The 24,918-nt window shown below is 34.3% G+C and overlaps 1 protein-coding gene across 2 annotated transcripts; it reads right to left on the bottom strand.

The window, feature by feature from the left end:
- Positions 1-14,493: 14,493 nt before the first annotated feature.
- LOC107829328 (GDSL esterase/lipase At5g03610) lies at positions 14,494-24,403 on the bottom strand. Of its 2 annotated transcripts, none has more exons than XM_016656803.2 (5): positions 24,247-24,403; positions 23,694-23,972; positions 21,599-21,870; positions 15,988-16,291; positions 14,494-14,864 (listed from the first exon to the last, which is right to left on the bottom strand). In XM_016656803.2, the coding sequence occupies exons 1-5, from the start codon at positions 24,290-24,292 to the stop codon at positions 14,638-14,640; spliced, it is 1,128 nt and encodes a 375-aa protein (XP_016512289.1). In that variant the 5' UTR covers positions 24,293-24,403; the 3' UTR covers positions 14,494-14,637. The 2 variants fall into 2 exon arrangements, with proteins under 2 accessions (XP_016512289.1, XP_016512288.1); XM_016656802.2 differs by having other exon boundaries at positions 14,494-14,867.
- Positions 24,404-24,918: the final 515 nt, after the last annotated feature.

Consider the following 24,918-nt stretch of genomic DNA (forward strand, 5'->3'; position numbering starts at 1 on the left):
TGGTTTCTAACATAATCACATCTCGATAACTCTAGTACGTAGAGATTTCATGATTTCATACAAGTTCACGTTACCACACAGTACCACAGAAATAACGAAAATCACAGTTCACACGGTGCACGCCCATCACCTAGCATGTGCGTCACCTCAAAATCAAACACATATCACGTATATTCAGGGTTCATACCCTCAGCTCCAAGATTAGAAGATTTACTTACCTCGAACAAGCCAAACCAATGCCGAGCAAGCCAAGCGAAGCTCCAAATATGCCATCCCAAGCGTTTCGACCTCCGAACGGCTCAAAACTAACCAAAAACAACTCAAGTACATCAAACAATGCTAAAGGAACTAATCCCGATCGAAAAAGATCAAATCTTGAATCAAAAACCCAAAATTGGCTAAAAGCCCAACCCAGGCCCGTACCTCAGAACCCGACAAAATTTATAAAATCTAACATCCCATTAAATTACGAGTCCAACCATACTAGTTTCACTCAAATCCGACTCCAATTCGATGTTCAAAACTCAAAAATTCACATTATGAAACTTTAGGCCAAAACCCTCAATTTCCTCTTTAAAATTCACAATCCAATTACCAAAAACGAAGGTAGATTCATGAAATATAACTATAACCGAGTAGAGAACACTTACCCCAATCCTTGTGATAAAAATTGCTCCAAGAATCGCCTCAATCCGAGCTTCATAGCTCCCAAAATGTAAAAATGTCCGAAACCTTCAAAATAGAGTACTATATACACTGCCCAGACGTCCTCTTTCGCGAACGCACAAAACCCATCGCGTTCGTGATGAACAAAATATCCTGCCACCAAAACACTCTACGTGTTCGCGATACACCCCACGCGAACGCGATGAACACTGCTACCAAAGCTTCGCGAACGCGACTAACCTTACGCGATCGCATAGAAGAACGCTCAAATTCCCAGTTGCAGACTTCAACACTACGCGAACGCGATCCTCCATACGCGAACGCGAAGAGGACTTGCCCCAACTCTACGTGAACGCTGGACATACTTCGCGATCGCGAAGAATAATTTGCTGCTGTCATCAAAATACACTACGCGTTCGCGACACTTGCCACGCGAACGCGATGAAGGATTGAGACACCAGAAACCAGCAGGACACGACATTGTAAACATGAAGGAAAATGATCTAAAATCAATCCGAAACACGCCTGAGCCCCTCGGGACCACGTTCAAACATACCAACAAGTTCCCTAACAGAACACGGACCTACTCGAGGCCTCAAAACTCATATAACAACATCGAAACGACGAATCACACCTCAATTCGAAATCAATGAACTTTGAAACTTCAAGCTTCCACAACCGATGCTGAAACCTATCAAATCACGTCCGATTGACCTCAAATTTTGCACACAAGTCACATTTGACATTAAGGACCTTTTTCAAGTTTCGGAATCGGAATCCGACCCCGATATCAAAAAGTCCACCCCCGATCAAACTTTTCAAAATTTCAACTTTTTGTCATTCAAGCCTAATTCTACTACGAACCTCCAAATTACAATCTGGACGCGCTCCTAAGTCCAAAATCACCCAACGGAGCTAACGGAACTATCAAAAATCAAATCCGAGGTCAAATGCTAAAAAGTCAAACTTGGTCAACTCTTTCGAATTTAAAGCTCCCTAGTTGAGAATCATTCTTCCAAATCAGCCCCGAATAACCTAAAAATCAAAACCGACGATTCACATAAGTCATAATACATCATACGGAGCTACTCATGCCCGTAAACTACCGAGCAAAGTGCAAATACTCAAAACGACTGGTCAGGTCGTTACATCAAAAAATGACTGCATTTGGAGTACAAGGGTCAATCTAGTTAATTTTCCATGTGAACTTTGACAAGGAGTAACATTTTGAAATAAAATTACTTATTTATCGGGACAGTCATATAAATCTCTGATCGTGCTCAGAAATTTTGAAACATGATGTGAGACAATATAATGCGTAAATTCAATTTTACAACAATAGCACTTCTTAGAAGAATCTTAACTCTCAGGGGTCTTTTGGTTGGAAAAACGTTATCTCAGGATTAGTTATTTCACCTTTCAGTAGGGATAAAAAAGGAGTACAATTTTGAATAATTAATTACGGGATTAATTATATCACAATTTTCTACCAACCAAACATGGGATAAACTCTTCTTAAATTTAATTTCGGGATTAATTATTCCTTATCTCTCGTACCAAACAAGCCCTAGACTGTTGCACTCATAGTGGCAGAAATGATATAAAACGGATTTTTCCTTTCAACAATAGACATCCGTTTCACTCTCCCTATTCACAATTCACAAACCTCCCCATTACCACAAGTCCAGAGGGGTCTATTGCGTCTCTTCTTCAGATCAGAATTTCAACTCAAAAACACCCAAAGAATCATAGTGTAGTTTAGGTTACAACGAATTATATACTCTTTTTCATAGAAGTTTGAGGAAGAAAGGCCCATTACATTCTAGTGGGCAAGTGCACAAATAACCGTATTTTGGACCATTTTTTAAAGAGTAAAAATGACACTGTATAGCCGCTGTAAAAATAATAGTCGAAAAAATATATAAAATTTGTATATATTTTTGTGTATGTACACATTCTGTATGTTATATACAAAAATTATACAAATTTCATACACTTTTTCAGCTACAAAATATAAATAGTTTCTGCTGCGGACTAAAAATCATAATACCCCTAAATCCCAAACCCTAAATCATTTTTTATATACCAAAATTATACAAATTTTATATACTTTTTCAGTTACCAAATATAAATAGTTTCTGCCGCGGGCTAAAAATTATAGAGGAATTTTCAGAAACCACTATTGTTTAGTGGCTATTAACTTCTTATAGCTATCATATACATAATTACTTCATATAGCTACTATTCAGTTGTTACGGTAGTGTATTCACATGTATTCGCACTACTGTATTCATGAATACAGCAACAAAAAGCGCCTAAAATCAGGGCAGTCCAGCTATACGCGCATGTATTCGCGCCATGTATTCATGAATACAACAGTAAAAAGCGCCTGAAATCAGGGCAGTCTAGCTGTATGCGAATGTATTCACATGTATTCGTGTTGCTGTATTCGTGAATACAGCAGTAAAAAACGCCTAAAATCAGGGTAGTCCAGCAGTACGCGCATGTATTCATATGTATTCGAGCCATGTATTCATGAATACAGTAACAAAAAATGCCTAAAATCAGGGCAGTCCAGCAGCACGCGCATGTATTCACATGTATTCGCGCTGCTGTATTCATGAATACAGTTGTACACACATGTATTCACATGTATTCGCGCTATGTATTCATGAATACAGTAACGACAATCCCTTAATATTATGTATGTCCAGCTGTCTAAAAGAGAGAGAAAACATAAATAGCGTATTTCATGCATCAATGGTAGTATATACCATAAAATACTTATTTTGCTATAAAATATAAAATGTAGCTATAGAAAATAATATTTTAAAATAATTTTGGTGTATAATAAATAGTGTGATACCTTTGCTATATGAGGTAAAATTTTCAAAATTATAATACCCCTTTTAAAAAATTGTGAAAGTTTTTAAAGTTTAACAACTTCACAATCAATTTCAGAGTCACAAGACTGAAGTTAAAAATCGCTTGTTTGAAGTTTGAAACTTCAGACAAACGGGTCTTAAGTTGGAGATTGTCAGGTTCAAACTTAAGACATAATGGATATTTTAAAAAACAAAAATCACACATAACATAGCATATGAATCACAAAATTAACGTCAGACAAGAACTAATTTTGAATAAAAATAACGTTGTAGGCATATAAAATTTGCGAAATTAAATTTATATATTTTAAATTTAAGATATATTAGTCCAAATAAATTTATTGGGCTAATATAATTGAATTAAGGAAATTTTACCTCTTATAGCAAAAGTTTACACCCTATTTATTATAAATCAAAATTCTTTTAAAATATTATTTTCTATAGCTATCTTTTATTTTTTTATAGCAAAATAGGTATTTATGGTATACACTACCATTAAGGCATTAAATACACTATGTACCATTTCTCTCTCTTATTCTTTCAGTTATTCTCTCCCAAAATCACAACAAAATATTTTTTCTTTCTCTCTCCACGATCTCTCTCTTTATTCGCGATTTTTGAAGAACGATTCTCTCTCACACTTTCAACGTTTTTGCTCCAAAAATTCGTGATAAGTGTTAAAGTTTTTGGGTTTTTGGCCTGTTCAAGCTTCTTCTTTTTCTCTTCACCCTTTTTTTAAAGGGTCACCATTGTTAGGTTTTCAGCAGAAAATTTCAAATTTCATCTTCAATGGTTGATTCAACAACTTTGAAACAAGAGGGCCACTACGGCTTTCTTCTACGCCGGATATTACAATGGATTACTCTACACGGATACTGTAATATTTTTACAATGGAGAAAATTCGAGGGTCGGGTTTTTTGTTCTTATCCATTTTTAGTTTTAATACAATACAATAGCAACAACAACATACCCAGTATTATCCTACACCATGGGATCTGGGGAGGGTAGTGTGTACGCAGACCTTAGTTTTAATACAATGTATATAATATTTTACTTGGCCGAAAAATGCCATCTCCGGCAAGATTTCTTCTCTTCTTTGCTATTTAGTCTCATACAATGATACAAAGACATTGTATCTGTACAAATTCACTTAAATATATTATATTTTTGCATAAATACATTATTTTTTGCTTGTATTTATATATTTTGAAGGTTTGTATTTTTCAATACAGCTGCATGAATACAGATATAGACATTGAAATACATTGCATACAAATATTAAAATAGAACAGAATATAAACAGTCAATACATTTTTAATTTTAAAATATAGTAAAAACAGTAAAATGCACAGAATATAAATAGAAATACAGTCAATATAACCAATGAAATATATTAAATACAAGAGTAATAACATGTATTAGGAATAACTAAAATACTGTTAATACAAATACATTTGAATACACTGAATATAACATAGCGAATACAATAAATACAAATATTGAATCTAATGAATGCAACAGTAAAAAAAATATTGAAACACACTAAATACAAAAGTTATATACAACTGAAAAATTATTCTAATTAATTGGGTTGATAATGAGGCATGTTAGAATTAATTTTGTTGAGTTATATTAGGAGTGTATCACGCTAATTGATATTATTTTCGTTATTAGACAGCTGGACATACTTATTTTTAAGGTGATTGCCGTTACTGTATTTGATCACGCCCAACTATGCCTCCTAAGAGGTCTGGCAGTCGCTGCAAATATAATTCGGTCTAAAAGTCCGGAGTCGAATCTCACAAAGAACTAAGGTTTAGCTACAACTGTTTTCTATCACTAAGAAGACAAGCTCGAACAATTCCTAAGTTATAAATATTAAGATTCTTGTATCTAATTAACTAACAAATTAAATTAGTAGATTAACAACTAGGGATACTAAGGGTTGGAGACAAGACTAATGAGGTCTAGAGTTATGATTTTCCCAATTGTCTGAATCCTTCCCGCTACGTCTTTTTAAATTTTGCCTAAGTATTATCTATCGATCGTGAACACTTCGGGTGTCGTAATTCTCTTCCGAGCAACTACCACAATTTACTAGGCATATTCTTCCGAACTACACTAGCTGACACTAATTCACCGCTCACTAAGATCGCACCAAGGTTTCGTTATTCCCAATCCCACCGTTAAACCCTTCGTATTGATCTCTCATATACGTTAGGAGTGATGTTGTTCAACAACTACCTAAATATGTACCTTTTTCCAAGCAATACACATTAAATAGGCACAGTCGATTGAGGGCTCTTCAATCAACCACAATGTAAACGCAGTTGAACAAGTAGAGAAAAATCAAAGGCAAATCTATATTAAACGTAGTAGAAAATTATCCTCAATAGGTTTCATCAAATCCTAGATTATAAATTTTAGCTACTCATAAATGTATCAACAATCATCATGATGTTCAAACACATTAAACTACAAAGTACAGAGATAAACTGAGGGAATTATCGTTTGATTCTTGCTCCACCGTGCTCTGCAGCCTTTTACTTCTCCAAAATAGTGTCTCCCCCCCCCTCCCTCAAGAAATAGGTTTAGAACCCCTTTTATATATGTTGAAGGCGTGTAGGGTCGAAACTACCAAGTCCTAGCCAAATTAGGACGAAATCCACTCTTAGCCGTCTCGCTTGGCGCCTGGCGCCAACCAGAACACCGAAATTTTTCACTATTCTGCCTTTGGCGTTTTGGTTGGTGCCTGGCACCAACCTGGGCACCAAACTCATACTCCCTCCAAATTCTTCTATGTTTACTTCACTTTGCATGCAAGCTTGCCAAATCACTCAAAATTGTCTCCTACACATATAAACACCATTATTAAGCTCGAGTCACAAATATTTACACCAAAGTTAACAAGATTGAGGTATAATGCAAGGCAAATTACATGCGAAAATATGGATTTTTAGCCTAACATCACCACCCCATACTTAAGCTCTTGCTCGTCCTCGAGCAACCTAAAACATTGCTAACCAAACAACGCACGTGAGACATCATACAATGGAGGAACAATTGGCAATTCAACACACTACACCTATGACCATGGTTGATATCAACAATTAAGCCATTGCATACACATCCATACCTTTCCCAACTTTCACATGCCGGAATATTAGTGACCAATTAAAAACACTCAAACAACCTGCCCATAACCACCCAACCTCAAGATCGACTCATCGCCAATAAGCGCTCTCAACTCGTGCACTCACCCAACAAGAGATGTTTAATAACGTCACCTATCTGTCATGAAATCATGTGCCTCGCCAAAGAATAAGAGGGTATTTCGTCCACACATTCAAATACGCATTCGAATATAATTTAAGGACATCATATATATGAACAAAGAACTAATCACTCTCACAAAGAAATTCATGTGCACTCTATGGTTGTACCATACGCTTGCCCGTAGTGTATATCTTCACTAATCTAAGCTCGCAAAGTCAAAGATCAATTAGGTCTTTACGGGTTATAATGTAGGCTAAGGGGCGAGTAGGATATATTTTGGATGTAGTAACTAACCCTCCTAAGCACTTTAATATACTACACTTTACTTTCAAATACATACTCTTCATGACCAATTCAAGTAATGCCACGTAACCATTTATACTTGGCCCTTCTTCTTTAAGCAAAACTATGCATTCACTAGCCCGGATTGAGAGGACTAGGAGGTGTATTTTCTCTTTTCGGTCAATTTGTATTTTCTTTGCTTCTCTTTTTCTTCTCTTTTTTTTTCAACACTCTCCATAAATTTAGTATGTCCTGCTAATGATCTTCTAAAACATACGTGCACCTTTTGGCCTTTTCTATGCTTACACTCAAAAGCTACCCCAACTCTCACCTTACTCTTCTAGCGACTTAAGTGCTTTCGGAGGTAAAGATTCGAAAATATTTAATTAAGAACAAAATGGGAATCGGCTTGTAATGTGGGTGCCAAAGAAAAAGCTTATAGGCTCAAATGGGCTATCTAAGGATAATTTTATTTATGGTGGCATAATAGCTCAATGGACAATCAAAGACACGCCTACATCATCTCCTAGACTCACAAAGCTTACGTATTTTGCTTTGACTAATACACAGAGCAAGTTCTAGACAAACACATGATAACTCAGAATGTAATCAAAACCTCACATCACACATTGCACATGACTCCAGTCGGATGGTTCTATTCCGACTCTCAAGTTTAGGCAAGTAACACAAAGTCAAAAAGTATTAAGCAATAAAGCACTACATGAACAATGAGTCAAGTAACTGAGAGAAAGCGTCACAGACAGGCTATTCAATCTTTCACGGCATCAATTTTCATTAAAACATGTTAGGAAGATAATTTGCATGCTAAGGCCTAACTATGCTAGCATCAATCAGGTCAAAAGGCACTTAAGAACACTCAAGTTTTCTTCCCTCAATTTCCTAAAAATAAAAATTACCCGGCTCAAGTTACATCCCCTGGAAAAGAATCGATACAAAAAGAAAAACCAAGTGGGATTATTATCTAGCTACGACTAACTAAAAATAAAACAAAAATAAAAAAAATATTTTTGGAATTTTTTATCGGATCTTAATCCCTCAAGAAAGCTGTCCAAGAGATCCATTGTCACGAAAAGTCTAATTTTTTTTAATTTCTTTTAGTCAAACTAACAGCTAAAATATCATAGAAAATCACCCAGACAATCTCTTCACCCCACACATAAAATTGTGCATTGTCCCCAATGCAAACCATAAATAACAAGAAGGTGAAAGAAATTCTCCAGTATGCCAAAGGCTGAAGCATTAGCAACTCATGGGATACTCAGACTTCTCCCAGGCCTGGTCCTTTGTGCGGGCACCCCACACTTAGTTCTAATCATCTCATTTGGTTTTTCTTTCTTCCAATGACATTGCTTCCCATGCTCATAGAAAAGTCAAAAACAACACTACAAGAATAATACAATAATAAAAAATAAAAATAAAAATAAAAAGAAGTAAAGTTGGGTTGCCTCCCAACAAGCGCTTGATTTAACGTCGCGGCACGACACGAATTACTTTCTGCCTCCACTTCGAACTTATGAATTGGACCCCAAGTTTTGACTCTGCACTATGATCATGCTCTTGGGGCGATACAAATTGTTGCGAGTCAAGAATTAAGTGATTCTTTATGCACTTTTTGGCTTTCAACCGATGAGTGTCACCTTGCCTAGACAACCTTGAAAATTTCAAAATATAGGGCTCATCCACCTCTTCCTTTGACTCTTGCATTGGCTCATACAGATCAATTTCCATACCTCCTTCCGAGCACAATATCGGAAAATGATTGGAGTGAGGACCAATGCGCTCAAACTAAAAATTCAACTTGCTATCGACCTCCTCTTCTTGCCACAAACTAAAATCAATTAGAAGTGTATCTGTAAGGTCCTCAGTTGACTCCAGTACCACTTCTTCAACATCCACATCATCAAATTCTAGCTGGTTGGTTTGGTCATATTCTACTCTCAACTCCTCCATTATAATGGAAATTTCTGCAGCCAATTCATGTTCTTCTTGGCTACTATCCACTATGTAAGTTGGTTGCACTTTACGAGGTCCAATTAGTTTATTCTCTTGAGCCTCCAAGTTGTGAATAGTTGCCTCTTGCCTTTGTATCCGCCATGGTTTCTCATCATATTATTACACAAGGCACTTTAACTTATATTTGATCTTCTTCAGGTCAGCTTCCCCAGGTTCTTTGTTCCTATTAACTTCACAAGAAAATATAGAACTATCATAATAAGGGGTTGGGGAAGGATAAGAAATACAAGCACAATCATAAAAATGACCATCTTGACCACCACAAACATCACATATATTCCACACATAAGATTGAGTTGGTGCACAAATCTCGCTCTCGGGAATATTTTGATAATTTTACCACGGGTGATTTCCTTCACAATATATAGGAGGAACAATAGTAGAATTACCAACACCTAAACTCCCAAAATTTCAAGATGTCATGTTTCAAAAATCAACAAGTAGAATAAAATAAAATAAAATAAAATAAAATAAAATAATAAAACAAAACAAAATAAAGTTCAAACTTGAAACCTAACAATATGTACACCTACAGCTACACTGTTAGTTCCCTGGCAACGGCGCCAAAATTTGATCATGCCCAACTATGCCTCATAAGAGGTCTAGCGGTCGCTGCAAATATAATTCGGTCTAAAAGTCTGGAGTCGAATCCCACAGAGAACTAAGGTTTAGCTACAACTATTTACTATCACTAAAAAGACAAGCTCGAACAATTCCTAAGTCATAAATATTAATATTCCTGTATCTAATTAACTAACAGATTAAATTAGTAGATTAACAACTAGGGATACTAAGGGTTGGAGATAAGATTAAGGAGGTCTAGAGTTATGATTTGTCCAATTGTCGGAATCCTTCTCGCTACTTTTTTTTTAATTTTGCCTAAATATACTCTACCGATCGTGAGTACTTCGGGTGTCGTAATTCTCTTCTGAGCAACTACCACAATTTACTAAACATATTCTTCCGAACTACGCTACCTGGCACTAATTCACCGCTCACTAAGATCGCACCAAGGTTTCATTATTCCTAATCTCACATTTAAACCCTTCGTATTGATCTCTCATATACGTTAGAAGTGATGTTGTTCAACAACTACCTAAATATGTACCCTTTTCCAAGCAATATATACTAAATAGGTACAGTCGATTGAGAGCTTTTCAATCAACCACAATGTAAGCGTAGTTGAACAAGTAGAGAAAAATCAAAGGCAAATCCATATTAAACGTAGTAGAAAATTATCCTCCAATAGGTTCCATCAAATCCTAGATTAGAAAGTTTATCTACTCATAAATGTATCAACAATCATCATGATGTTCAAATACATTAAACTACAAAGTACAGAGATAAACTGAGGGAATTGTCGTTTGGTTCTTGCTCCACCGTGCTCTGCAGACTTTTTCTTCTCCAAAATAGTGTATCCCCCAAGAAATAGGTTTAGAATCCCTTTTATATATATTGGGGGCGTGTAGGGTCGAAACTACCAAGTCCTAGACAAATTAGGACGAAATACGCTCTTAGCCGTCTCGTTTGGCGCCTGGCGCCAACTAGGACACCTGAGTTTTTCACTATTCTACCTTTGACGTTTTGGTTGGTGCCTAGCACCAACTTGGGCACCAAACTCAGACTCTCTCCAAATTCTTCTGTTTTTACTTTACTTTGCATGCAAGCTTGTCAAATCACTTCAAATTGACTCCTACACATATAAACACCATTATTAAGCACGAGTCACAAATATTTACACCAATGTCAACAAGATTGAGGTATAATGCAAGGGAAATTACATGCGAAAATATGGATTTTTATCCTAACATCAGTATTCATGAATACATGGCGCGAATACATGTGAATACATGCGCGTACAGCTGCACTGCCCTGATTTTAAGCAATTTTTATTATTGTATTCATGAATATAGCAACGCGAATATATGTGAATACATGCGCGTACATCTGAACTGCTCTAATTTTAGGTGCTTTTTGCTACTGTATTCATGAATATAAAGCGCGAATACATGCACGTACAGCTGAACTTTCCTGATTTTAAGTATTTTTTGCTGTTGTATTCAAGAATACAGCAGCGCGAATACAGAGAATACACTACCATAACAACTGAATAGTAGCTATAGGAAGTAATTATGCATATAGTAGCTATAAGAAGTTAATAAACGCTAAACAATAGTAGTTTCTGAAAATTTCTCTTTATCAATTATATAAGTCTGATATAGATGGACTTAATAAATTAGTCCAAGTTCATTGGGCTACAAGTGTTGAGCCTATTTTATTAAGCCCATGATGCCATATTCCTATAAGCTCAGTTTGGTGCCACGTGTCAGATGACATGGCACGTCAAGTCAAACAAAAAAGCCAATAGGATTATGCCACGTGTCAAAATGACAAAGCATGTCAAGTCAAATTAAATAGCCAATGAAACTGCGCCACTGTGCAAGTGACATGTTCTGGCCAATCAAATGCGGCCTTGTCACACTTCAATTTGATTGGTCGGAAAAAGTTTATTCTTATCATAACTCTTCCCTCCCACAACTATAAATAGGATTCTTCATAACCCAGAAAAGACACAGAAATTATAACAAGAAGCAAGAGAGAGCTCGTGGATCAACGCCGCAAATTTTTCTACAAGTTTCAAGCTTCAAGCAATTAAGTTCAAGTTCAAGTTCAAGCTCAAGAACGAAGAACAAATCAAGATTCAAGGAGTACGATTTCAAATCAAAGTTCGTGCTAGTTGAATTCAAGATCATCGTTCGTGACAACAAATATAGAATCGAGATCAAGCTCAAAGACCTTTGAATTTATTTACTATTTAAAAAAAATCATAGGATTCATAGAGATTGTACACACATATTACTTGAAATCAAATACTACGATTGTTGCGATATTTTTCGATTTCGACTATTTTTCTTGACGCAATTTTATTGTCAACAAATTCTGCCACGTCCAGTGGGACAATCTCTACCTCTCATCTCAACTTTTCAATCACCAAGAATTTGTTTGCAATAAATTATTTGTGATACAAAAATAAATTGCAACCACGGTATAAATATGAAGAAATATAATTTTATTGATAAAATGATGCGGGTACAATTCTGTTTCTCCCTTGATTCTTCTCTCCTGATTATCTCCGTGATTTGAGGGCTAGAACAACTTATTTTTCGAACGTAGGATGATGCAAACCTTCGTGGGATGTATTTGATCTGCATGAAATTATGTCTATCCGGCCGCATCTTGATCTCTTTGTGAATATCCCATGAGTTTATGGGATTAAAGGCATGATCTCATATTTCGAGATATCTCTTTTAAGGGGATATGTAACCCTTTTTACAAGAGTGACTAAGGGTTAGGATAGAGTAGCCTCCAAGGTAGGTTTTTAGTAGAGTAGCCTCCAAGCAACTCGGATTTAGCCCAAATTTCATATGGGCTTGATCCATTAAAATTTAGATATTTACAAACGCCTCCATTTATTTTTTTGAATACAAAAATAGATCTAAAATTAAATCATCTAGTATTCGACATTTATTGATCCGACTAGGGGTGTCAAATGAGCGGGTTGGGCTGATTTTGGGCAAATCAAAATGAGTTGAGTCAATAAATAGGCAAGTCAATAACCCCGCCCAAAAGTAACTTGGACTGAGATGGGTTATGTCAAGTTGGACTAAAATTTGGGTTATAGCACAACCCACCCAACTCTTACCAAGCTTAATTTAATGTGTATTGTTTTCTTATGAATTGTTTAATTATCAAATACTAAGACTTTTTTTCTTTTGTTAAGGCATATATAACATATCATACAAAAAATAAGTTATTTTAAAGATATTTTAGCAAAGTTACTCATTGATCAATTTGGACTAAAAATCAGCCAAACCTTAAATGAGTTGTGGTGGATTAAATTCAACAAATTGGCGAGTCTGACCTGCCCAACCTTGAACGGGTTGGACGGGTCAAATGAGTTTGGGCTCAAATTATCACCCCTCGGACCCGACTAATCGAAATTTATGTAATAATTGCACGGGGCGCCCTATTTAGTCGCCCTCATTTAACCTATACCCATATTTTTAAGATTCTTTAACCTATACCCTAATTTTGACAACTTCAGACGCCTCCTCTTCTTCCTCCTGACTTATGCGCTCCTTTCTTCCTCCTCTTCTTTTCTCTCTCAAACACATGAGACTTTGTATAAGTATTATTGATTGGATCTGTAAAGATTTTATTAAATCTTATCAACTACCATATTCTATGTTGAAAAATGAGTAAATAAAACTACACAAGCTGGTTAAAGTAGGTGTGATTTGTGTCTTTCCCTGATCCATCCTTCTTAAACATACAACAGCAATTGACTACTACATGTCCTCTCTTCCAAGTTACCTGCCACAAGAATGGCATATGCATGTGAAATTTATTATACACAATAGTTGCTCTCGCGATCTCTTGAAATTAGCTTACCCCTTGCTTTATGATATCATCCGCAGGAAAAACGACAGAAAAGAGCTGCAGAACTGAAAAATAAAAGATAGAAAAAATAACTTCAGAATATTATCAAAAAAATCAGTTAAAATTTCAGCACAATTTGGCTTATATTTTAAAGTCAACTAACTTCAAAGAAAGACAGAACACAACTTCAGCTCTAAGACTACTGAAATTTAGCAAATATAAAACAAAAACTTCAGCTCCTAGAATGCTGAAGTTCAGCAAATACAAAACAAAACTTTAGCTCCTAGAATGATGAAATTCAGCAAATACAAAACAAAACTTTAGCTCCTAGAAAGCTGAAGTTCAGCAATTACAAAACAAAACTTCAGCTCCTAGAATGTTAAAGTTCAGCAATTACAAAATAAAAACTTCAGCCAAAACATGCTGTAGTTTTATTGAACTGAAGTTTACCATTGCACTATGAACTAAAGTTTGCGTGATTGCCTTTGCAGGTTAGGCCAAACTTCAGGCAAAAATATCTGAAGTTTTGTTTTGATAAGGCTACACTTCAAGCAAAACATTCTGAAGTTCAAACTTCAGACATAATTTTTTACTACTTCAGGCCCGTATGTTTGAAGTTACCCGAAAAGTGGGTACGCTTGCAATGTTTTTTGCAAAGCAGGTATAAATTAAAATATGACCCAAAAACTAGGTATATATGCAAATCCCCCGAAATTTATGCTGCGCAAGGTACATTAAAAGAGAATGCATTTGTTACCAAGAGTTTTTCATTTCCAGTACTCAGCTCAAGACTTTTTATTTCGGGTGAAAAGATCTCACCAATCCCACTACACTCTTGGTGGTATTTATTTCATATTAGACTTTAATAATGTTCTTGAAAAAGATTATAAAACTTAGGCCGGGCAAAAATTTAGAACAGCAAAGTGGTAGAAGCCTTTATTTTGTTGGACTCCCAAGTACAAAAAGAAACTCTAGGCCTAATAAAACATAACAATAAACATATAAAACAAACTTTCAAAGCTAGAAATTACATAGCACACAGCACAACAAAACCTAAAAGAAAGGTAAAAAAAGTTTGTGAGTAAGAGTTGATTCTAAAGCAGTATAAACAGCCCGCCATCCTGCTTCAGTAGGGTGAACTCTGTCCCAGAAAAATGCAGATTTTGGATCAATACACACTGTGTACATCTTCTCACCTTTCTCATTCATACTTCCACATGAATATTGATTGCTTATTCCCATACAACATGGTTTCAATGGTGTCTCAAACCTTGTACTTCCTGCTAAAAAAATACTGCGTTTATAAGTATGGAGTCGTTTGGTAGGGGGTGTATAAGAATAATATGAAATATGGTGTATTAGTAATATTGTAATTAGTTTTTATCGACTGTTTGCTTTATGTGTATTAAAGGTTTTGAAATGACAGTTATGTTTTTATATATGCTTATCCATGTATTAAAACTCATGGTATTGCTACTATAAATATTTAGGTGCCTACTAAATATGGCGTATAACAAATACAAGTATTAATTGCAAAGAGTTTCTAAGTTTCACTTTTATCAGAATAAACAAAAAAGACAAATTAAAACTCATGGTATTGCTACTATAAATATTTAGGTGCCTACTAAATATGGCGTATAACAAATACAAGTATTAATTGCAAAGAGTTTCTAAGTTTCACTTTTATCAGAATAAACAAAAAAGACAAAAGGATCCTTTTTGGGCTAGTGTGCATACAGAGGCTGATCAGGATTTTAACAATCGGAAGGTTCTTAGTGTTCAGGTTCCAAGTGATTTAAATTAATAATTTTCAAAGTATATACATATACATACACAAGATTTCTGCCGAAATTTATAGGGTTCGGTGACTCAAGGTTATAAATAGGTCTGTATCTATATGCATATGCGAATGGGCTTACATGTGTGCGACTTTCCAATTTGTAATTTCCTTAAGAAGAGAAAAAGGAGAACAATTAACAACAACAAAACAAACCCAGTATAATCGCACAAGTGACGTCTGGAGAGAGTAGTGTGTACGCAAACCTTACCCTTACCGTAAGGATAGAGAGACTGTTTCCGATAGACCCGGCTCAAGGAAGAAAAGAATAGAACAATAACGTCTCAATACTAATTAAGATGGGATTAATTATATGAATCATCACTACTAAAGAACAAGAACTAGCGACGCCAAACTCGTAGCTAAATAGAAAAATTCATCGCAATCTTATTTAGTGACAGATTAGCGACAGATTATCAAGAAATTATGTTAACCGCAAACGATTTAGCGACATATCAACGATGAAGTTCGTAGCTAATTCTAGTTTTTTTTAGCGCATATCGCTTCATTTTAGCTCATTTCATGAAAAAAGAGAGTAAATAGCTATAGAGAAAATGGTTCAATACCTGGCACTCCTTTGCGCTCCAACACAGTAGTAAATGAGCTAAAAAGATCAAGAATGACAAAAGTAGAATCCTTTGTCTCATTATTCAACTTTGCCACAGCTTGTTGCAATAATGCATTGTGGAAATCCACAGCTGTGTTCTCAGTTGCATTGCATTGTTGGAATGAATTCAAAACTGTGCTTTGAGGAAGACATCCTAAGGGCTCCAAAGCTGTTACTGCTATCTTCTTTGCACCAAGTCCATTAACTCGTCTCATGTTTACAACTACTTGATTTACCACACTAGTTATAAAGGCAGGAAAACCCTACACACAAATGGCATATGTATAAGAGCTTAATTTTTTATATTCTCATATTACCTAAAAGATAAGTAACAATAACAAGCCAGCCCGGTGAAATCCCGTAAGTAGGATCTGAGGAGGGTAAAGTGTACGCAGACCTTATCCCTACCTAATAAAAATGTAGCGGTTATTTCTGAAAAACCATCGGCTCTACCTAAAAGATAAGTACGAGTAACTTTTCATAATAAGCGGAACTAGTTACTAAATAGATAAAGCAGACAACTTGTTGTAACAGGTTAAATTATATTAATACCGTTAAAATTCTTACAATGTAAGTATACATAAGTTAAAGTTCTCGACGCAATACATACGTATGTGTGAGTTCAATTCTCATCGTCCTCTATTCATTTTCCCTATTTCGACCCCCGGTTTCCCATGTATAGAGAGAAAGAAAAAAATTGACATATTAAAGGGTCATCAATTAATGTGAATAATCTTGAACCAGTTTAAGAGTATCTTGCTAAGGGGTCGTATGGTTGAGAAACAAGTTATCTCAGGATTAATTATCTTGGAATTAGTTATCCTAGGATTATTATTTCACCATTCCATAGGGATAAAATAACATTACAATCACGGGATAACTCATCATGAGATTACTTATACCGCAATTTTATCCTAACCAAACGTGGAATATACTCATCTCAGATTTAATTACGAGATTAATTATCTCTTATCCCTCGTACCAAACGAGCCCTAAGGGTCTTGAGATCTAAGATTGCCAGTTTAATATGTTGACCACAAAGTACACATTTTTCTAAATTTTCTTATTGTTAGACATTTTTCTAAATTTTCTTATTGTTAGACATTTTTCTAAATGTTCTTATTGTTGTTTGCTTGGTCTAGCACCATAGGCGGAATCAAGATTTGAAGCTCATGGATTCGAAAATTCTAGTCTTTTTAAGTTATTGAATTCTAAATTAATAATTTTGTACATATTGAATGAATTTCGTAAGAAAAATATAGAATTTAAATCCAAATTAATAGGTTCGATTGAACTCTACACTGACTTCTTGTCTGGCACATAACTGGAACCTAGAGTGTAATTTATATCCAGGAAAAGGGTGACACGTGACCCAATTAAGAATAAATCCGAGTGAAAAAGAAAGAAAAAAACTGTTATTTAGTAATTAGAGTGTAGTAGGTGTAGGTCCAGTATAATTTAATTTGTTCCAAATGAAATTGTACATAGAAATCCAAGAGAAGCAGGTTGGTCAAAGGTCTAAACTTTTCTTCTACTGGTGTCAGCATTCATTAATTTACAAGATGTCCTTCTATTGCAGATATCAACAGTTTACTGAACATTTCAGTTCTAAGGACAATAATACTTTACACCTTATCTCGATTCAAGTGCTTAGGGCATTGGTGTTACGAAATGAATGAGATCTTTTAATTTCTAATTTTTACTGAAGATAAATTCTGAAAATTTTAAATACTTCAAAGCTGTTTTTCAAAATTTTCACTCAGATCACTTATAAAACTTTAAAAATAATCCAAAATTAAATATGTCCAAACACAACTCTAATTTTCAAATATCATTTTCACTTTAATTTTTTTTTCACTATTTTTTTTTGAAATTTTACAATTCTTATATCCAAATGCCCACTTAGTAGAGAAGCTCTCCTTTGGCTCAAACCAATAAATACCAAATAGTTGATGATTAAACGAAAAAATATTTAAATACTTGGTGATTAGAGGTGGCAAATGGACAGCTTGGGCTAAATTTGGGCGGGTCAAAATAGGTTGAGCCAATAAGCTAACGTTTGGCCATACATTTCCAAATTTGTTTTGAAAAACCTGATTTGGATGAAGTTTGGTTTGAAGATAAAAATGTGTTTGGACATTAGTTTTCAAAACATATTTCCCAAATTTATTTTGGAAAAACATGAAACATGACTTATACCTACAAGTTCTAAAAACTATCACAAATACCCAACAGTAACATTATCAATAACATTCATTATATTATCGCAAACCATAGTCCTGAACATAAATAAATTTAATACAAAATTAATAAACTACATAATACAATATCAGGTGACTTAGAAGACGAAACAACATTATTACAAAATAATAAATGGTAGGCTCTTTTATAAAATACAAAAGTTTGGGGAAATTTTAAAAAAATATAATAGTGATATTTTGGCCCAAAACCACCTATTGAGCTAATTTTGGGATTTGGGATTTGGTAAGCACCCTTCAGTTCCAACCAAGAGGTTGTGAGTTCGAGTCACTCCTAGAGCAAGGTGGAGAGTTCTTGGAAGGAGGGAGCCGAGGGTCTATCGGAAATAACCTCTCTACCCCAGGGTAGGGGTAAAGTCTGCGTACACACTACCCTCCCCATACCCACAAGTGAGATTATATTGGGTTGTTGTTGTTGGGATTTGGAATTTGAGATTTTAATCTATAATCAAACATGTATTTGCCAAATAAAACCCAAATTTATTTTGGTAAAATCTATGACCAAACGGGTCCTAAATGAGAGCCAAGGAGGAAAAAAAAAAAAAAAGGAAAGAACCAAATTTCTTTAATGTATTTTTATGGTTATTGATGATCCACCACCGACAACAAATCCAATGTAATTTCACAAGTGAGCTTTGGAAAGGATCGTGTGTACGCTTACCTAACCCCTACCTTCAAAAAGACGGAGAAGTTATTTCTGGAAAACCATCGGCTTAAGATTAGCGATGATCCACTAATCTAGCAAATTAATTCAGCTATTCTAGTGTTTAGTAGCTGAAAGACCCAACGTTTACAATTTGTTCAAGATTAAAATTTTACATAAAATCCAAAGAAGAGTAGGTTGGTCAACATCTATAACCTTGTATTACTGGTGTCAGCACCCACTAATATACAAGATGCCTTACTATTTCAGGACTCACAAAATTTATATGCTTTTAGTTTCAACCTTTCAATTTTGACGTAGTTTAACTCGATATGAAATTTAAGAAAAAAAATAAAATTAAAAATTAAGACCTTAAGCATGCCATAATATTTATATGTGATAAGACATTTAAGATTTGTGGTCTTAAATATTCTATAATATTTATAAATAAAATAGGTAAAATAGTAAAAATATATTATTCTTTTTTTAACGGATTAATAAAAAAAATATGTCAAATATTTCTATAGTTTGTCCATAGTATATATACCCGAATCTGAAAAATAAGACGGATAACTTTACAACATGTTAAATCACAGGCGGATATATTCCAATTTAACATCTAGGTATTTAAAGTAATTTAATTATATACCTCTAAATATTATACCTGTAGTATTAATATTATTGCCGTACTTTCTTATACTTAAATTTTTAGTATTATTGGTTGTTTCTTTTACTTTGGTTATCTTATTATCTTGTTGTTGTTGTTATTCTTTTTTTAAATTACTTTTTTTTTAATTATTGTATTCATTACTGTATTTTTTTTCAATAATGTGACTATATTTTTACTAAGTCGAGAGTCTGTCAAAAATAACAACTCTACCTATCTCGTGTTTTACCAGTCCATGCCAAAGCAGTACGTACCGCTTATAAGGTGGGACCAAAATCTACAGTCATCCTCGTGTATGATTTTTAATGATGAAAGAAGCCAAATCCTTGAGGGATCCAAAGTTTGCCCTATGGTATGATGTAGTCATTTCGTAGGCGTTTGAAATAACAATTGTAAGATAAAAAATAAGTGAATTGTTTTTCGAGTGATAATGGTATTTGAATATTAGAATTATGTTTGCATATGAATATAATTTTGAGTTGTTTTTGAATTTTTGTGAGTGGTCTGAGTGAAAAATTTTGAAAAATAGTTTTTTGAAATTTTTCAAATTTTCGAAAAATTCCAAAGTGAAAATTTGAAATTTTATGGCCAGATTTCAAAAAAAAAAGTGAAAAAATTCTTATGTCCAAACAGGCTCTTCCTATATAGGAATCACTATTACTTCGGAATAATCTATATTAGTTCAAATGGCCTCGTGGTCACTTATATTTGTATCAGTTTGCAAATCCGATACATGAACTTATATTTTTCCTATTTGAACACTTCAACTTGACGGAATGAGTCCTAATAAATACATCCCGCCTTCTTCTCCGTTAACCCACCTCCCTTTTTTCCTTACTCTTTTTCTTTCTTCTCCTTTCTCTTTTACTTCATTATTCTTTCTGTCACTTATTTCTAAATCAAATTAACAACACCACTATAGTCGTGATTAGACGAAAACAAAAAAAAAAAATTAATTTTGAAATTTCATAAAAAATCAATAAAAATCCCTGGGTTTGAACCAGTGGAGGTCGTCCAATACCATTGCAAAAATTTGCCCCCTTTATGCTACTATTTTGGCAAAGATGGATGACAAAACGACAAAGCTCAGGCTTTCTTTTGAGCACCGGTGGTTGAGAGAGGTTGGGACGAGAAAGGTGAATGGAGATTAAGCAAATAAAAAAAAGATTATTGAAGGGAAAAGAGGAATGGAAAAAGGAACGGAGAACGGGGAGGGGGAGGGAAATTAGGATAGAAAATGAAAAAATTCACAGAAAGGGGTAGGAGTTTGCTAGGGAAGATGAGAAAGGTGGGAGGGAGAGGGAAAGGTATTTTTTTCCTTTATATTTTATTCTAATTATAATACTTTTTTAATAAAAATAATACTATTCACGCACCTTGACATTGTGTTCATTAATATACATTCCGTCAAATGGAATGTTCAAATGAAAAAGTATTAAAGCAGTAATATTTGACCTATATATATATTATAAATAATCTAATAGTATAAATATTTTATACATTATTAATGTATAGAACTTTCACAAAGAAGGGTTCTTCAACTACAATTATTAATATTTCAAAGTCTTAATCAACTTGATGATAACGTGAAGTTTATTTCACAATTGACAAAGCATAATCGTTTTTTTTTTCAATCTAAAACAAAGAAGATTAATCTTTAAAAGAAACTTCACAATCAACAAAACTTAAAAATTTTGCTTTTCTAGAAAACTAGTACTACTTATAGCTATTGGATTAGGCACACTAAATTGGTATATTCTAGGGCAAAGACATCTTTCAGCTTGCGGCCGAAATTATTTATATTCTTTAGCTACAAAAGTGCATAAAATTTATACTGTATTTTTTGTATATAATATACAGAAATGTAAATTATTATATATTTTTTCCACTATTATTTTAAGAACGGCTATACAGTATCATTTTTCTTATATTTTATATTCTATGCATGCACATTAAATTTATTTACTATTTATTAACCATATAATAAATAATATTAAAGTACCTGAGGAGTACCACCATTAGCAAGGAAAGCACCATAATCATTTCCAGCAAGAGAGAGCAAGAACAATGAAGACTGCACATCTGCCTTTGTGTAGACTGAATTAGCCATCAATTTTTGGAAAAAATCGATTTGTGTTGTCATATTTGGCTCTGGAACTAAAGTATCAAATACACCAGTTCCTCCATATGCAAAATTTACCCCATATCTTAACCGATTTGTTGCATATTTCATCCATCTGTAAGGTACTGGTGATTTCACTCCCAAGAATTTTGCTGCTTGTTCATATCAATTGCATCAGTAATGAACATATATAAAAAGCTAAAAAATTAAAAACTTATTTTCGTAATTAATTCAGAGTTTAATTTCTATACACGAACAGGTCACTTAAAAAATAATAACGGTAACTATTCATGAATCATGATATGTCAAACTAGTCTTCTATAATAAGGTTGGCGAACTGCTATAATAGGTTAAATTTTAGGTATAGTATCAATGTATATTATTAAGTAAAATCATATAAAATGGGCAGATATACAAAGAGCGCAAGTGGAACCGTTACAAAGCGCACGTAAATTCAAATAATTTTTTTCCTCTTAAGGATAGTGGAAATTTTGGCTGAGAAAATTTTGAAGTCTTAGGGTCGTTTGGTTTAGAGTAGGGATATCCAGAAATTATAATTTCGATAACTTATACTATGTGATAGCTAATACCAAGATTTTGATATAAAATTTATTTTAGTATTAGCTAATACCTATAGTCAAATATGTGATAAATATAATTTTAAATTTTATGTCGGAATTAGTATCCTTATCCCGGTAAAGTTATTTTCATGTGACCAGGAGATCACGACTTCGAACCGTAAAAACAGCCTCTTGCAAAAATGCAGGGTAAGACCGCATATAATAGACCTTTGTGCTCCGGCCTTTTTCCGGATCCCGCACATAACGGGAGCTTAATGCACCGGACTGTCCTTTTTTATCCTTATCCCAAACGACACCGCATAATCTAACTCAAGAGTTGGCATGATGAGTTGGTAGAGTAATCACAGAAGTGGGCTAACAAAGTGCAATGAACTAGTTACAAGTGACCACTAGTGATATAATGATAGAACCAAAAGAAATTTAGTTTAGCACTAAATTCTTTCATAATGTCGCACTTTCAAATATAAAGCCAAACGTGTATTTATTAGCGAAAGATAAGTACTTAAAAAAAAAAGACAATTCGGAGGACAAAATATCCCGCATTCACGTAGGATCAGGGGAAGAGTCACACCCTAAGGGATATAATATAGGCAGTTTAATCTGATACAAATATTAATAGTTGACTTCAGGCTCGAACCCGTGACTCATAAATATCACACAAATAATTTTACTTTTACTCTATCGCTCTCTTCGAAATATAAGTAATTACAAGAACTATTTTGATTTATTATTGAGAGAAAAGTAATGGAAGTAATTACGGGATCAAGAAAGAAAAAGAAAGGAGTGTGGTGGTCTGACAAGATGATGAAGAAAAAGAGAAAAAGAAACAAAAGTATGAATAATGCAAAGATGTCCAGCCCCATCAGAAAAAGCAAAACAAGAAAAAATTTAAGTCATTGGTAAGTAGCAACCCACTATGAAAAAAGAGAAGAAAAGAAAACACAAAAATTAATTGTTTATATAAACACAAAAGATAAAGTGAACATAATGATGAAAAGAATAGCATGGGAAGAAACAAAAAAGCTGCTAGGCTGGGACTACACCATACAAGAAACAAAGTAAATTACAGATATTTGATTATTACAACAATAATCCTCTTTTGGGTAAAAAAGACTGTTTTTTTATAACAATTAACTTAAATAGTCGTTACGTAATTATTTAAACTAAAAATAGTCCGTAAATATATATTTCATACATAATATGTGTATAATCGAATATAATCGTGTATATTAATAAAAAAACGTAAATGTTAAATGCAGTTCGACTGACTATTTATGTAAAATATTCCAAAAATATATAAACAAGTTTAAATTAAATTAATTTTCGACCAGCGTTACATAAAATGAAACGAAAGGAGTAAATATAAAATAGAATAGATGGAATAATATATATACCAAGGTAGTCAGTGAGGACACGGCCATCGGAAAACCTGCCGGAGGGCTTGCCGGGGAAAGTAACACCATAAGGTTGTTTCCAAGAATTAGCCACAGACTTCCTATTGTTCCCTGTATCTGCATATGAATCCCCAAATACAAACATCTTTGTGGGCTTAAAACCATTTATTTGATGCTTCTTTTGCTCATTAATGGCACTTTGCTGCTTGTTATGGCTATGGTGTTGATGATTATGGTGGTGATCAGTTGAACCTTGAACTTGAATACTCCATAAAAAACCTATAAATTTTATAGAAAACACTGGTTAGCAGGAGCAAAGGTTGAAGTCGTGGTTCCAATATTCAGAACCTATAAGGTTGAAATTCTTGCTCCGCCTCTGCTTATTAGACTATAGAATAAGAACTAATCATAAGAATGTGTTTGGTGGAAAATATTTTTGGAAGAAAATAGTTTTCACAACAAACTTTGTTTCGCTATACAATAATACTAATTTAGAAACTATTTCAAACAGACTATTCAAGAAAAACATAAGTGAAGTAAAAATAATGCATACCTGTGATGAAGAAGAAGGAGAAAAAGAAGAACTGTGAGAAGTTCATGGCTTGATAGGGAGGGGAGTTTAGTTTAATAAAACTTTAAATGGAGCAGAGTTGTATGGGAATATGAAAGGGAAAATTGGGGGAAGAAGAACAGTGAGATTCTATTCCACTAATGCTAAAGCTATTTATATACATGATGATGAAAATGAATGGTAAGTTAAACATACATAAAAAATAAATATATTTGTGTATACGTGTAAAATCGGGCTCATGGTACACCCCAATCTCCGACAAAATAAATCAAGCCTGAGACATGATGACAAGGGACCGAAATCGGGGCAAGAGTCTCATCGAGTCATGGTTCGGAATCAGTCCTAGCTTTGAACGACTTCGAAGAACATTGTCAGGTAATTTAGCACAACCAACAAAGGGTCGTTATGTCCTGGACCGGCCGGACATACCCCTCGTGTTAAGGCCCAAGCAAAGCACTTACCACTGGAGCCATCGAGACCACACCACCAGATTCGGTTCGAGCTCCGAGACCTCGGAAACGCATTACCTAACGGTTGCACACGACTAACGAAGGACCGTGATATCCGCGCCCGACCGGATATCACGGCCCGGATCTCGGCCTGTATCGGCAGCAGATCAATGATTAACGAAAAAGATAATTTTTATCTTTTTAA

The sequence above is a fragment of the Nicotiana tabacum genome, chromosome 2 (assembly GCF_000715075.1).
Source record: "Nicotiana tabacum cultivar K326 chromosome 2, ASM71507v2, whole genome shotgun sequence".
NCBI classification, from domain to species: domain Eukaryota; kingdom Viridiplantae; phylum Streptophyta; class Magnoliopsida; order Solanales; family Solanaceae; genus Nicotiana; species Nicotiana tabacum.

What these genes read in the sequence shown, in the direction of transcription:
- LOC107829328 (XM_016656802.2), bottom strand. Translation starts at nt 24,292, where the DNA reads ATGAACTTCTCACAGTTCTTCTTTTTCTCCTTCTTCTTCATCACAG. An exon ending in CTAATGGTGGTACTCCTCAG is followed by an intron (nt 16,292 to 21,598) that starts GTACTTTAATAT and finishes ATTTGTGTGTAG; the next exon opens with GGTTTTCCTGCCTTTATAAC. An exon ending in GGAGCGCAAAGGAGTGCCAG is followed by an intron (nt 14,868 to 15,987) that starts GTATTGAACCAT and finishes GTATTTTTTTAG; the next exon opens with CAGGAAGTACAAGGTTTGAG.